Raw genomic sequence first — 17,025 nt, forward strand, 5'->3', positions numbered from 1 at the left:
GAATTCCTCATATGAACTGTAACTCGGTAAAAATTTTGAAAATATTGCATGTTGTGTTTATATTTTTGTTCAGTGTAGATTGTGTTGAATGATTTGGTGATTTGCTACCAGACCTCAGGATAAGGCCCAGATGCAGACAGTTCAAAGTAACAAATGTTTATTTACAAAAACCGCCAGAACTAGAAACAATGAACTAACACGAAGCAGGAGTAGAGGGGAAAAAACAGCTGGTAAACTTGATGCGTCAATGAGGTAAATGACATTTCAATTAACAGGTGTGCCTTGTTAAAAGTTCATTTGTGGAATTTCTTTCCCTCGTAATGCATTTGAGCCAATCAGTTGTGTTGTGACAAGGTAGGGGGGTATACAGAAGATAGCCCTATTTAGTAAAAGACCAAGTCCATATTATGGCAAGAACAGAACAAATAAACAAAGAGAAACAAGAGGCCATCATTACTTTAAAACATAAAGGTCAGTCAGTGCGGAACATTTCAAAAACGTTTAAAGTTTATTCAAGTGCCGTCACAGAAACCATCAAGCTCAATGATGAAACTGTCTCTCATGAGGACCACCACTGGAAAGGAAGAGCCTGAGTTCCCTCTGCTGCAGAGGATACGTTCATTAGAGTTACCAGTCTTTGAAATTGCTGCCCAAATAATTGCTTCACAGAGTTCAAGTAACAGACACATCTCAACATCAACTGTTCAGGGGAGACTGTGTGAATCAGGCCTTCATGGTTGAATTGCTGCAAAGTAACCACTACTAAAGAACACCAATAAGAAGAAGAGACTTGCTTGGGCCAAGAAACACCAGCAATGGACATTAGAATAGTGGAAATCTGTCCTTTGGTCTGATGAGTCCAAATGTGATATTTTTGGTTCCAACCGCCGTGTCTTTGTGAGATGCAGAGTAGTTGAACAGATGATCTCCGCATATGTGGTTCCCACCGTGAAGCATGGAGGAGGAGGTGTGATGGTGTGGGGGTGCTTTGCTGGTGACACTGTCAGTAATTTATTTTGATTTCAAGGCACACTTAACCAGCATGTCTACCACAGCATTCTGTAGCGATACGCCATCCAATCTGGTTTTGCGCTTAGTGGGACCATAATTTGTTTTTCAACAGGACAATGACCCAACACACCTCCAGGCTGTGTAAGGGCTATTTGACCAAGAAGGAGAGTGATGGAGTGCTGCATCAGATGACCTGGCCTCTTCAATCACCTGACCTCAACCCAATTGAGATGGTTTGGGATGAATTGCACCGCAGAGTGAAGGAAAAGCAGCCAACAAGTGCTCAGCATATGTGGGAACTCCTTCAAGACTGTTGGAAAAGTATTCCAGGTGAAACTGGTTGAGAGAATACCAAGAGTGTGCAAAGTTGCCATCAAGGCAAATGGTGGCGACTTTGAAGAATCTACAATATAAAACATATGTGGATTTGTTTAACACTTTTTTGGTTACTACATGATTCCATATGTGTTATTTCATAGTTGTGATGTCTTCACTATTATTCTGCAATGTAGAAAATAGTACAAATAAAGAATATCCTTTGATTGAGTAGATGTGTCCAAACCTTTCACTGGGACTGTATCTGCTGTGTTATAAAGTGCAAGCAAAGCATTGTGTAGGCCTATCTTCTCCTGTCTTCTCCTGTCTTCTCCTGTCTTCTCATGTCTTCTCCTGTCTTCTCCTGTCTTCTCCTGTCTTCTCCTGTCTTCTCCTGTCTTCTCCTGTCTTCTCCTGTCTTCTCCTGTCTGCTTGTCCAGTCTCCCTGGGTGGTGATCTCTTTCCTATCTTCTCCTGTCTTCTCCTGTCTTCTCCTGTCTCCCTGGGTGTCGATCTCTTTCCTGTCTTCTCCTGTCTGCTCCTGTCTTCTCCTGTCTTCTTGTCCAGTCTCCCTGGGTGGTGATCTCTTTCCTATCTTCTCCTGTCTGCTTGTCCAGACTCCCTGGGTGGTGATCTCTTTCCTGTCTTCTCCTGTCTGCTTGTCCAGTCTCCCTGGGTGGTGATCTCTTCCCTATCTTCTCCTGTCTGCTTGTCCAGTCTCCCTGGGTGGTGATCTCTTTCCTGTCTTCTCCTGTCTGCTTGTCCAGTCTCCCTGGGTGGTGATCTCTTCCCTATCTTCTCCTGTCTGCTTGTCCAGTCTCCCTGGGTGGTGATCTCTTTCCTGTCTTCTCCTGTCTGCTTGTCCAGTCTCCCTGGGTGGTGATCTCTTCCCTATCTTCTCCTGTCTGCTTGTCCAGACTCCCTGGGTGGTGATCTCTTCCCTATCTTCTCCTGTCTGCTTGTCCAGTCTCCCTGGGTGGTGATCTCTTCCCTATCTTCTCCTGTCTGCTTGTCCAGTCTCCCTGGGTGGTGATCTCTTTCCTATCTTCTCCTGTCTGCTTGTCCAGTCTCCCTGGGTGGTGATCTCTTTCCTATCTTCTCCTGTCTGCTTGTCCAGTCTCCCTGGGTGTCGATCTCTTCCCTATCTTCTCCTGTCTGCTTGTCCAGTCTCCCTGGGTGGCATCTCTTCCCTATCTTCTCCTGTCTGCTTGTCCAGTCTCCCTGGGTGGCGATCTCTTTCCTATCTTCTCCTGTCTGCTTGTCCAGTCTCCCTGGGTGGCGATCTCTTTCCTATCTTCTCCTGTCTGCTTGTCCAGTCTCCCTGGGTGGCGATCTCTTTCCTATCTTCTCCTGTCTGCTTGTCCAGTCTCCCTGGGTGACGATCTCTTTCCTGTCTTCTCCTGTCTGCTTGTCCAGTCTCCCTGGGTGGCATCTCTTCCCTATCTTCTCCTGTCTGCTTGTCCAGTCTCCCTGGGTGGCGATCTCTTCCCTATCTTCTCCTGTCTGCTTGTCCAGTCTCCCTGGGTGGTGATCTCTTCCCTATCTTCTCCTGTCTGCTTGTCCAGTCTCCCTGGGTGTCGATCTCTTCCCTATCTTCTCCTGTCTGCTTGTCCAGACTCCCTGGGTGGCGATCTCTTTCCTATCTTCTCCTGTCTGCTTGTCCAGTCTCCCTGGGTGGCGATCTCTTTCCTATCTTCTCCTGTCTGCTTGTCCAGTCTCCCTGGGTGGTGATCTCTTTCCTGTCTTCTCCTGTCTGCTTGTCCAGTCTCCCTGGGTGGCGATCTCTTTCCTATCTTCTCCTGTCTGCTTGTCCAGTCTCCCTGGGTGGCGATCTCTTTCCTATCTTCTCCTGTCTGCTTGTCCAGTCTCCCTGGGTGGCGATCTCTTCCCTGTCTTCTCCTGTCTGCTTGTCCAGTCTCCCTGGGTGGCGATCTCTTTCCTATCTTCTCCTGTCTGCTTGTCCAGTCTCCCTGGGTGGTGATCTCTTCCCTATCTTCTCCTGTCTGCTTGTCCAGTCTCCCTGGGTGTCGATCTCTTCCCTATCTTCTCCTGTCTGCTTGTCCAGTCTCCCTGGGTGGCATCTCTTCCCTATCTTCTCCTGTCTGCTTGTCCAGTCTCCCTGGGTGGCGATCTCTTTCCTATCTTCTCCTGTCTGCTTGTCCAGTCTCCCTGGGTGGCGATCTCTTTCCTATCTTCTCCTGTCTGCTTGTCCAGTCTCCCTGGGTGGCGATCTCTTTCCTATCTTCTCCTGTCTGCTTGTCCAGTCTCCCTGGGTGACGATCTCTTTCCTGTCTTCTCCTGTCTGCTTGTCCAGTCTCCCTGGGTGGCGATCTCTTTCCTATCTTCTCCTGTCTGCTTGTCCAGTCTCCCTGGGTGGCGATCTCTTTCCTATCTTCTCCTGTCTGCTTGTCCAGTCTCCCTGGGTGGTGATCTCTTCCCTATCTTCTCCTGTCTGCTTGTCCAGTCTCCCTGGGTGTCGATCTCTTCCCTATCTTCTCCTGTCTGCTTGTCCAGTCTCCCTGGGTGGCATCTCTTCCCTATCTTCTCCTGTCTGCTTGTCCAGTCTCCCTGGGTGGCGATCTCTTTCCTATCTTCTCCTGTCTGCTTGTCCAGTCTCCCTGGGTGGCGATCTCTTTCCTATCTTCTCCTGTCTGCTTGTCCAGTCTCCCTGGGTGGCGATCTCTTTCCTATCTTCTCCTGTCTGCTTGTCCAGTCTCCCTGGGTGACGATCTCTTCCCTGTCTTCTCCTGTCTGCTTGTCCAGTCTCCCTGGGTGGCGATCTCTTCCCTGTCTTCTCCTGTCTGCTTGTCCAGTCTCCCTGGGTGGTGATCTCTTTCCTATCTTCTCCTGTCTGCTTGTCCAGTCTCCCTGGGTGGCGATCTCTTTCCTATCTTCTCCTGTCTGCTTGTCCAGTCTCCCTGGGTGACGATCTCTTCCCTGTCTTCTCCTGTCTGCTTGTCCAGTCTCCCTGGGTGACGATCTCTTTCCTATCTTCTCCTGTCTGCTTGTCCAGTCTCCCTGGGTGACGATCTCTTTCCTATCTTCTCCTGTCTGCTTGTCCAGTCTCCCTGGGTGACGATCTCTTTCCTATCTTCTCCTGTCTGCTTGTCCAGTCTCCCTGGGTGACGATCTCTTCCCTATCTTCTCCTGTCTGCTTGTCCAGTCTCCCTGGGTGGCGATCTCTTCCCTGTCTTCTCCTGTCTGCTTGTCCAGACTCCCTGTGTGGCGATCTCTTTCCTATCTTCTCCTGTCTGCTTGTCCAGTCTCCCTGGGTGGCGATCTCTTCCCTGTCTTCTCCTGTCTGCTTGTCCAGTCTCCCTGGGTGGCGATCTCTTTCCTATCTTCTCCTGTCTGCTTGTCCAGTCTCCCTGGGTGGCGATCTCTTCCCTGTCTTCTCCTGTCTGCTTGTCCAGTCTCCCTGGGTGGCGATCTCTTTCCTATCTTCTCCTGTCTGCTTGTCCAGTCTCCCTGGGTGGCGATCTCTTCCCTGTCTTCTCCTGTCTGCTTGTCCAGACTCCCTGGGTGACGATCTCTTTCCTATCTTCTCCTGTCTGCTTGTCCAGTCTCCCTGGGTGGCGATCTCTTTCCTATCTTCTCCTGTCTGCTTGTCCAGTCTCCCTGGGTGGCGATCTCTTCCCTATCTTCTCCTGTCTGCTTGTCCAGTCTCCCTGGGTGGCGATCTCTTCCCTGTCTTCTCCTGTCTGCTTGTCCAGACTCCCTGGGTGTCGATCTCTTTCCTATCTTCTCCTGTCTGCTTGTCCAGTCTCCCTGGGTGTCGATCTCTTCCCTGTCTTCTCCTGTCTGCTTGTCCAGACTCCCTGGGTGTCGATCTCTTTCCTATCTTCTCCTGTCTGCTTGTCCAGTCTCCCTGGGTGGCGATCTCTTTCCTATCTTCTCCTGTCTGCTTGTCCAGTCTCCCTGGGTGACGATCTCTTTCCTATCTTCTCCTGTCTGCTTGTCCAGTCTCCCTGGGTGTCGATCTCTTCCCTGTCTTCTCCTGTCTGCTTGTCCAGTCTCCCTGGGTGGCGATCTCTTCCCTGTCTTCTCCTGTCTGCTTGTCCAGACTCCCTGGGTGGCGATCTCTTCCCTGTCTTCTCCTGTCTGCTTGTCCAGACTCCCTGGGTGTCGATCTCTTTCCTATCTTCTCCTGTCTGCTTGTCCAGACTCCCTGGGTGGCAATCTCTTTTTGGTGATCAGTTTAATCTCTTGCTTCGTCTCTCCTGTCAGCTGCATATGGATCTCCGTCCCTGTCTCTAAACTCACCACCACCACATAGCTGTATGGATTATATCTCTAACCCTAACTACTCCCCACGACAGGCCCACACAGATCCTAAATCCCAGACACACGTAGAGAGGAGATGAGATGGTGAAGATAGGGTTTCACCCTAGGAAAAATAATCCCCTTATCACAAGTTAAAATGTTAGATACTGCATGTCCTCCTGAATCTCATCTGAGCTTTCTCTCTTTCACTCTCTCTCTGTTAGTCTCTCTATCTCTATATCTCCCTTTTTTACACACACACACACACACACACACACACACACACACACACACACACACACACACACACACACACACACACACACACACACACACACACTTCACACACACACTTCACACACTTCACACACACACTTCACACACACACGCACATCGCATTTCTTTCTGAAATGAATGGGACTGGAGATTGGAGAAAAAACTGAATGTCTGGAGGGATCGTAAATATCCCATTGCAAATATGCGACAACAAAGTGGATTGGGTTTTGACCCGTTTACCCGATTTATGTAACGTTTGATAAATAATTTGAAGCCGTGTCTGTTTAGCTGTTGTTTGAATGATGGACCAATGATTCATCCGAAGCAGATGTGTCTGAAGAATAATTCCTGTGATTCTCCTGTAAGGCTTCAGAAGGATCATACTTCCCCGTATGTGTTTTCACCAGTGGAGGAGCTAACGATCAGGGCCGGACGACTGTATTTGGGGGCATGAAGCACAGAGAAAATGTTGCCGTTTTTAAATCTAATTACCTGAAATTCTACACTTTTTTTTGCCATGGGGCAGGGATAGTTTGTTTTTCTGATTTATAGCTCATCGCTTTTGTTAATATTTTTCCATGCTAAAAGAAAATGTTGCTCTTTTAAAGCAAATTTACTCAAATTCATTTTGCTATAATCCCCCCGCCCCCCCCCCCAAGCACCAACCCTGCCCCCTGACTACAATCCCCTGTTTGGTCATACTGTAGTATTTTCCAGGCATTGGAAGCTGGTGTCAACTGTTCAGATGTGAAATCCAAAAGGCATTTGGATGTTCAACTGTTCTCTGTTTCTAACATTACTCTCTCCATCACCACAGTCGATCGAAATCCTCTACCGACCAGACGGGTCATTCTCCGGGTCAGAACCTGGATGAGTCCCCTTACCTGGAGCCGTTCCTCCACGAATTCCACGATGAGGAGCAACAGCACCCTCTGCAGGACAACCCACTACCCAACATACCTCGTCACTCCCCCAGCCTGGAGCTGATGGACACGATGGACCGCAAGCTGAAGAAGAAACGCCGTAACAAACAGAGGAAACATCAGAGACAGTTTAATGACCTCTGGGTTCGCATCGAGGAGAGGTGAGAGAGGAGCCGTTGTTGTGTATTACTGTGTACTGTTGATAGTTCTTCCAGAACAATGTTTACCGATCCTGTGTGACTCAGTTGATAACAGTGTGACGTTATGTACCCAAAGTTGTGGGTTCAATTCCCACAGAGAACATGTACACATGTTAAATGTATGTACTCACTGTATTGGGGGTGGCAGGTAGCCTAGTGGTTAGAGTGTAGAGGTGGTAGGTAGCCTAGTGGTTAGAGTGGAGGGGCGGCAGGTAGCCTAGTGGTTAGAGTGTAGAGGTGGTAGGTATCCTAGTGGTTAGAGTGTAGAGGTGGTAGGTATCCTAGTGGTTAGAGCGTTGGGCCAGTAACCGAAAGCATGCTAGATCGAATCCCTGAGCTGACAAGGTAAAAATCTGTCGTTCTGCCCCTGAACAAGCCAGTTAACCCACTGTTCCTAGGTAGGCCGTCATTGTAATTAAGAATTTGTTCTTAACTGACTTGCCTGGTTAAAAAAATTTGAAGTCACTTTGGCTAAGAGCATCAGCTAAATGATATATTAAATCAGTATGGGTGGTAGCTGGCATACCAGTAGTTTATGATGATGTATGTTCCTAAGAATAGGGAAGGGCATGGAGAGAGAGGTATTGAATTCACATGTCAGGTAAATGGCAAGACAGTTCAAGGGGTTAAGCACCAGGTAGGTATCACTTTCGTGCTCAAGTCTGGGCAGCTCTGTCTACAGGACCCTCTAACTGACAGAGACCCTGCAGGCACAACCACCCATCATATCACATCACAGATACCTCCTTCTAGACTGCTTCTCTCCTGTTATGGATCCTAAGGAAAGGAAATACGTTGTGTAAGGTTGTAGCTACCGGCAAGAGACCTTAGTGACGAAAATATGATCCTTTTTTCTTTTTTTTTGAAAATTTGAATATAATCACAAAGAAGACTATTGGTGAATTTGCCGTGAAGAATAACCACACACTTGTTACTTGGTTGATTCTCTGACTGACTGTTTGGTATATTTATAACTATAAGGCCAGTTTCCTAAACTTGGACTGAAAAGCATACTCAATGGAAATGTGAATTGAAAGGTATTTTTTAGTCCTGAAAATAAAATAACATGGATGTTTCTAAATACGTTTCCCCCAAAAGTCAACTTCAGACATTTGTATATTATGTCTGAAAAAAAATGTTTTAAAATGGTACAGTATGGTTAATATTCAGGAAGGTAGCCTGCTGAGTATTCCTCTAAACAGAGCATTGTACACTGTGTTTCCAGTGTTGGGGAGTACAGAGGAAGGTCTCTCTGGTTGATTTGATGCGTGGCCACATGCAGACATGTCAGACCTGATTATACTTCACCCTCCTGAGTTCACTGGCTCTGCTTTGTATAAACGCAGGTTCAACTAAAATAAACCTGAGATCCATCCCAAATGGCACCCTGTTCCCTATACAGTGCACTACTTTTAACCAGAGTGGGCCTGGAATGACCATAGGGCTCTGGTCAAAAGTAGTGCACTATATTAGGAAATAGGGTTCTATTTGGGACTCGTGCCCGCTTATAGGCTCAGTCAGTATTCCCAGCAATCAAACACAGCATGAATAACTATTCTGAATGTACCTTTCTAAAATAAGCAGCAAATTCAGGGCTAGGTTATATCCAAGAGAGACAGCTGGCTCTTGTAACCAAGGACAATCAATGAAAAGTCAATATTATTAACTACTAACATATGCCCAGTGATGAAAAGAGCCTAATTATATATGCTAGGTAAATTATGCCTCTGGTCAGTTTGTCGTTGCTTCCCCAAATGGCTTCGTATGACTATGGGCCCTGGTGCACTATCTAGGGAATATGGTGCAATTTGGGACTCAGTCCTAGTCATCACAGGCCTGCTGACTTCTGGCCCATTATGCCTTCACCATGTCACAAGTTCAGTCCTCAATAAGTACCAAAATTGTCAAATCACAACCTCAATTGAAACATTGCTCATTAAATTCATTCCAGTTTAGAATTCAACCGTTTTTCTTATTTTCTTTACTAATGGGAGGTAGTTACAGAGCTGAGTTTCTCTCTACCAATAGTGGCAGGCGGAGGAACCTGTCCGTGTGTTGTGATTGGCAGAGTCCCAATAAGCCCGTACTTAGTTCCTGGATCTAACAGGCGTACATCAAAGAGACTGGCATGCTTTACAATCTTCTGTCATTTGTTTCTGGATTCATCCTGATCAGGCTGATGATTTCCAGAGTTCTGACAAACTAGGTTCTAAGGTTCTGGAATTCTCTGTTTGACATCGTCATGTAGCATTAGCAGCTAAACTAGCAACAGTATCAATGTTTGACATCATTATGTAACAACAGTTAAACTAGGAACAGTATCAATGTTTGACTCCTCCTCTGACTGGTTAAATAACCCCGCTGACTGGGTAAATAACTCCTCTGACTGGGTTAATAACTCCTCTATATCTGACTGGGTAAATAACTCCTCTATATCTGACTGGGTAAATAACTCATCTGACTGGGTTAATAACCCCTCTATATCTGACTGGGTAAATAACTCCTCTATATCTGACTGGGTAAATAACCCCTCTATATCTGACTGGGTAAATAACTCCTCTATATCTGACTGGGTAAATGACTCCTCTATATCTGACTGGGTAAATAACCCCTCTATATCTGACTGGGTAAATAACCCCTCTGACTGGGTAAATAACCCCTCTATATCTGACTGGGTAAATAACTCCTCTATATCTGACTGGGTTAATAACCCCTCTATATCTGACTGGGTTAATAACCCCTCTATATCTGACTGGGTAAATAACCCCTATATATCTGACTGGGTAAATAACCCCTCTGACTGGGTTAATAACCCCTCTGACTGGGTTAATAACCCCTCTATATCTGACTGGGTAAATAACCCCTCTATATCTGACTGTGTAAATAACTCCTCTATATCTGACTGGGCAAATAACCCCTCTATATCTGACTTGGTAAATAACCCCTCTGACTGGGTAAATAACTCCTCAATATCTGACTGGGTTAATAACTCCTCTATATCTGACAGGGTAAATAACTCCTCTGACTGGGTTAATAACCCCTCTGACTGGGTTAATAACTCCTCTATATCTGACTGGGTAAATAACCCCTCTATATCTGACTGGGTAAATAACTCATCTATATCTGACTGGGTAAATAACCCCTCTATATCTGACTGGGTAAATAACTCCTCTATATCTGACTGGGTAAATAACCCCTCTATATCTGACTGGGTTAATAACTCCTCTGACTGGGTAAATAACCCCTCTATATCTGACTGGGTGAATAACTCCTCTATATCTGACTGGGTTAATAACTCCTCTATATCTGACTGGGTAAATAACCCCTCTATATCTGACTGGGTTAATAACCCATCTATATCTGACTGGGTAAATAACTCCTCTATATCTGACTGGGTAAATAACTCCTCTATATCTGACTGGGTTAATAACTCCTCTATATCTGACTGGGTAAATAACCCCTCTATATCTGACTGGGTTAATAACTCCTCTATATCTGACTGGGTAAATAACTCCTCTATATCTGACTGGGTTAATAACCCCTCTATATCTGACTGGGTAAATAACTCCTCTATATCTGACTGGGTTAATAACTCCTCTATATCTGACTGGGTAAATAACCCATCTGACAGGGTAAATAACCCCTCTATATCTGACTGGGTAAATAACCCCTCTGACTGGGTAAATAACTCCTCTATATCTGACTGGGTTAATAACCCCTCTATATCTGACTGGGTTAATAACTCCTCTATATCTGACTCGGTAAATAACCCCTCTATATCTGACTGGGTTAATAACCCATCTATATCTGACTGGGTAAATAACTCCTCTATATCTGACTGGGTAAATAACTCCTCTATATCTGACTGGGTAAATAACTCCTCTATATCTGACTGGGTTAATAACTCCTCTATATCTGACCGGGTAAATAACCCCTCTATATCTGACTGGGTTAATAACTCCTCTATATCTGACTGGGTTAATAACTCATCTATATCTGACTGGGTAAATAACCCCTCTATATCTGACTGGGTAAATAACCCCTCTGACTGGGTAAATAACTCCTCTATATCTGACTGGGTTAATAACTCCTCTATATCTGACTTGGTAAATAACCCCTCTATATCTGACTGGGTGAATAACTCCTCTATATCTGACTGGGTAAATAACTCCTCTATATCTGACTGGGTTAATAACTCCTCTATATCTGACTGGGTAAATAACCCCTCTATATCTGACTGGGTAAATAACTCTTCTATATCTGACTGGGTAAATAACCCCTCTATATCTGACTGGGTAAATAACCCCTCTATATCTGACTGGGTAAATAACTCCTCTATATCTGACTCGGTAAATAACCCCTCTGACTGGGTAAATAACTCCTCTATATCTGACTGGGTTAATAACTCCTCTATATCTGACTGGGTAAATAACCCATCTGACAGGGTAAATAACCCCTCTATATCTGACTGGGTAAATAACCCCTCTGACTGGGTAAATAACTCCTCTATATCTGACTGGGTTAATAACCCCTCTATATCTGACTGGGTTAATAACTCCTCTATATCTGACTGGGTAAATAACCCCTCTATATCTGACTGGGTTAATAACCCATCTATATCTGACTGGGTAAATAACTCCTCTATATCTGACTGGGTAAATAACTCCTCTATATCTGACTGGGTAAATAACTCCTCTATATCTGACTGGGTTAATAACTCCTCTATATCTGACTGGGTAAATAACCCCTCTATATCTGACTGGGTTAATAACTCCTCTATATCTGACTGGGTTAATAACTCCTCTATATCTGACTGGGTAAATAACCCCTCTGACTGGGTAAATAACCCCTCTATATCTGACTGGGTAAATAACCCCTCTGACTGGGTAAATAACTCCTCTATATCTGACTGGGTTAATAACTCCTCTATATCTGACTTGGTAAATAACCCCTCTATATCTGACTGGGTGAATAACTCCTCTATATCTGACTGGGTAAATAACCCCTCTATATCTGACTGGGTAAATAACCCCTCTATATCTGACTGGGTAAATAACTCCTCTATATCTGACTCGGTAAATAACCCCTCTGACTGGGTAAATAACTCCTCTATATCTGACTGGGTTAATAACTCCTCTATATCTGACTGGGTAAATAACCCATCTGACAGGGTAAATAACCCCTCTATATCTGACTGGGTAAATAACCCCTCTGACTGGGTAAATAACTCCTCTATATCTGACTGGGTTAATAACCCCTCTATATCTGACTGGGTTAATAACTCCTCTATATCTGACTGGGTAAATAACCCCTCTATATCTGACTGGGTTAATAACCCATCTATATCTGACTGGGTAAATAACTCCTCTATATCTGACTGGGTAAATAACTCCTCTATATCTGACTGGGTAAATAACTCCTCTATATCTGACTGGGTTAATAACTCCTCTATATCTGACTGGGTAAATAACCCCTCTATATCTGACTGGGTTAATAACTCCTCTATATCTGACTGGGTAAATAACCCCTCTGACTGGGTAAATAACCCCTCTATATCTGACTGGGTAAATAACCCCTCTGACTGGGTAAATAACTCCTCTATATCTGACTGGGTTAATAACTCCTCTGTATCTGACTTGGTAAATAACCCCTCTATATCTGACTGGGTGAATAACTCCTCTATATCTGACTGGGTAAATAACCCCTCTATATCTGACTGGGTTAATAACTCCTCTATATCTGACTGGGTAAATAACCCCTCTATATCTGACGGGGTAAATAACTCTTCTATAACTGACTGGGTAAATAACTCCTCTATATCTGACTGGGTTAATAACTCCTCTATATCTGACGGGGTAAATAACCCCTCTATATCTGACTGGGTTAATAACTCCTCTATATCTGACTGGGTTAATAACTCCTCTATATCTGACTGGGTAAATAACCCCTCTGACTGGGTAAATAACCCCTCTATATCTGACTGGGTAAATAACCCCTCTGACTGGGTAAATAACTCCTCTATATCTGACTGGGTTAATAACTCCTCTATATCTGACTTGGTAAATAACCCCTCTATATCTGACTGGGTGAATAACTCCTCTATATCTGACTGGGTAAATAACCCCTCTATATCTGACTGGGTTAATAACTCCTCTATATCTGACTGGGTAAATAACCCCTCTATATCTGACGGGGTAAATAACTCTTCTATATCTGACTGGGTAAATAACCCCTCTATATCTGACTGGGTAAATAACCCCTCTATATCTGACTGGGTAAATAACCCCTCTATATCTGACTGGGTAAATAACTCCTCTATATCTGACTCGGTAAATAACCCCTCTGACTGGGTAAATAACTCCTCTATATCTGACTGGGTTAATAACTCCTCTATATCTGACTGGGTAAATAACCCATCTGACAGGGTAAATAACCCCTCTATATCTGACTGGGTAAATAACCCCTCTGACTGGGTAAATAACTCCTCTATATCTGACTGGGTTAATAACCCCTCTATATCTGACTGGGTTAATAACTCCTCTATATCTGACTGGGTAAATAACCCCTCTATATCTGACTGGGTTAATAACCCATCTATATCTGACTGGGTAAATAACTCCTCTATATCTGACTGGGTAAATAACTCCTCTATATCTGACTGGGTAAATAACTCCTCTATATCTGACTGGGTTAATAACTCCTCTATATCTGACTGGGTAAATAACCCCTCTATATCTGACTGGGTAAATAACTCCTCTATATCTGACTGGGTAAATAACCCCTCTGACTGGGTAAATAACCCCTCTATATCTGACTGGGTAAATAACCCCTCTGACTGGGTAAATAACTCCTCTATATCTGACTGGGTTAATAACTCCTCTATATCTGACTTGGTAAATAACCCCTCTATATCTGACTGGGTGAATAACTCCTCTATATCTGACTGGGTAAATAACCCCTCTATATCTGACTGGGTTAATAACTCCTCTATATCTGACTGGGTAAATAACCCCTCTATATCTGACGGGGTAAATAACTCTTCTATAACTGACTGGGTAAATAACTCCTCTATATCTGACTGGGTTAATAACTCCTCTATATCTGACTGGGTAAATAACCCCTCTATATCTGACTGGGTTAATAACTCCTCTATATCTGACTGGGTTAATAACTCCTCTATATCTGACTGGGTAAATAACCCCTCTGACTGGGTAAATAACCCCTCTATATCTGACTGGGTAAATAACCCCTCTGACTGGGTAAATAACTCCTCTATATCTGACTGGGTTAATAACTCCTCTATATCTGACTTGGTAAATAACCCCTCTATATCTGACTGGGTGAATAACTCCTCTATATCTGACTGGGTAAATTACCCCTCTATATCTGACTGGGTTAATAACTCCTCTATATCTGACTGGGTAAATAACCCCTCTATATCTGACGGGGTAAATAACTCTTCTATATCTGACTGGGTAAATAACCCCTCTATATCTGACTGGGTAAATAACCCCTCTATATCTGACTGGGTAAATAACTCCTCTATATCTGACTCGGTAAATAACCCCTCTGACTGGGTAAATAACTCCTCTATATCTGACTGGGTAAATAACTCCTCAATATCTGACTGGGTAAATAACCCCTCTGACTGGGTAAATAACTCCTCTATATCTGACTGGGTTAATAACCCCTCTATATCTGACTGGGTTAATAACTCCTCTATATCTGACTGGGCAAATAACCCCTCTGACTGGGTAAATAACTCCTCTATATCTGACTGGGTTAATAACTCCTCTATATCTGACTGGGTAAATAACTCCTCTATATCTGACTGGGTAAATAACTCCTCTATATCTGACTGGGCAAATAACACCTCTGACTGGGTAAATAACTCCTCTATATCTTACTGGGTTAATAACCCCTCTATATCTGACTGGGTAAATAACTCCTCTATATCTGACTGGGTTAATAACCCCTCTATATCTGACTGGGTAAATAACTCCTCTATATCTGCCTGGGTTAATAACCCCTCTATATCTGACTGGGTAAATAACTCCTCTATATCTGACTGGGTTAATAACTCCTCTATATCTGACTGGGTAAATAACTCCTCTATATCTGACTGGGTTAATAACTCCTCTATATCCGACTGGGTTAATAACCCCTCTATATCTGACTGGGTTAATAACTCCTCTATATCTGACTGGGTTAATAACCCCTCTATATCTGACTGGGTAAATAACTCCTCTATATCTGACTGGGTTAATAACTCCTCTATATCTGACTGGATTAATAACTCCTCTATATCTGACTGGGTTAATAACCCCTCTATATCTGACTGGGTAAATAACTCCTCTATATCTGACTGGGTTAATAACCCCTCTATATCTGACTGGGTAAATAACTCCTCTATATCTGACTGGGTTAATAACTCCTCTATATCTGACTGGGTAAATAACCCCTCTGACTGGGTTAATAACTCCTCTATATCTGACTGGGTAAATAACCCCTCTGACTGGGTTAATAACTCCTCTATATCTGACTGGGTAAATAACCCCTCTGACTGGGTTAATAACTCCTCTATATCTGACTGGGTTAATAACTTCTCTATATCTGACTGGGTAAATAACCCCTCTGACTGGGTAAATAACTCCTCTATATCTGACTGGGTAAATAACCCCTCTATATCTGACTGGGTAAATAACTCCTCTATATCTGACTGGGTAAATAACCCCTCTGACTGGGTAAATAACTCCTCTATATCTGACTGGGTAAATAACCCATCTGACTGGGTAAATAACTCCTCTATATCTGACTGGGTAAATAACTCCTCTATATCTGACTGGGTTAATAACTCCTCTATATCTGACTGGGTTAATAACTCCTCTATATCTGACTGGGTTAATAACCCCTCTATATCTGACTGGGTAAATAACTCCTCTATATCTGACTGGGTTAATAACCCCTCTATATCTGACTGGGTTAATAACTCCTCTATATCTGACTGGGTAAATAACCCCTCTATATCTGACTGGGTTAATAACCCATCTATATCTGACTGGGTAAATAACTCCTCTATATCTGACTGGGTAAATAACTCCTCTATATCTGACTGGGTAAATAACTCCTCTATATCTGACTGGGTTAATAACTCCTCTATATCTGACTGGGTAAATAACCCCTCTATATCTGACTGGGTTAATAACTCCTCTATATCTGACTGGGTAAATAACCCCTCTGACTGGGTAAATAACCCCTCTATATCTGACTGGGTAAATAACCCCTCTGACTGGGTAAATAACTCCTCTATATCTGACTGGGTTAATAACTCCTCTATATCTGACTTGGTAAATAACCCCTCTATATCTGACTGGGTGAATAACTCCTCTATATCTGACTGGGTAAATAACCCCTCTATATCTGACTGGGTTAATAACTCCTCTATATCTGACTGGGTTAATAACTCCTCTATATCTGACTTGGTAAATAACCCCTCTATATCTGACTGGGTGAATAACTCCTCTATATCTGACTGGGTAAATAACCCCTCTATATCTGACTGGGTTAATAACTCTTCTATATCTGACTGGGTAAATAACCCCTCTATATCTGACTGGGTAAATAACCCCTCTATATCTGACTGGGTAAATAACTCCTCTATATCTGACTCGGTAAATAACCCCTCTGACTGGGTAAATAACTCCTCTATATCTGACTGGGTAAATAACTCCTCAATATCTGACTGGGTAAATAACCCCTCTGACTGGGTAAATAACTCCTCTATATCTGACTGGGTTAATAACCCCTCTATATCTGACTGGGTTAATAACTCCTCTATATCTGACTGGGCAAATAACCCCTCTGACTGGGTAAATAACTCCTCTATATCTGACTGGGTTAATAACTCCTCTATATCTGACTGGGTAAATAACTCCTCTATATCTGACTGGGTAAATAACTCCTCTATATCTGACTGGGCAAATAACACCTCTGACTGGGTAAATAACTCCTCTATATCTGACTGGGTTAATAACCCC

At 43.7% G+C, this 17,025-nt stretch overlaps 1 protein-coding gene across 2 annotated transcripts in view; it reads left to right on the plus strand.

The window, feature by feature from the left end:
- Nucleotides 1-17,025, plus strand: part of LOC109882902 (metalloprotease TIKI1) — a 194,341-nt gene that overhangs the window by 166,843 nt on the left and 10,473 nt on the right. For both annotated transcript variants that reach the window (XR_004205037.1, XM_031803118.1), the window contains exon 6: nt 6,683-6,949. Coding sequence is in view for 1 of the 2 variants with exons in the window: in XM_031803118.1 (XP_031658978.1) it covers nt 6,683-6,949 (267 nt within the window). In the remaining variant the exon portion in view is untranslated. The remainder of the gene's footprint in view (nt 1-6,682; nt 6,950-17,025) is intronic.

Source organism: Oncorhynchus kisutch, linkage group LG23 (assembly GCF_002021735.2).
Source record: "Oncorhynchus kisutch isolate 150728-3 linkage group LG23, Okis_V2, whole genome shotgun sequence".
Lineage (NCBI taxonomy): Eukaryota > Metazoa > Chordata > Actinopteri > Salmoniformes > Salmonidae > Oncorhynchus > Oncorhynchus kisutch.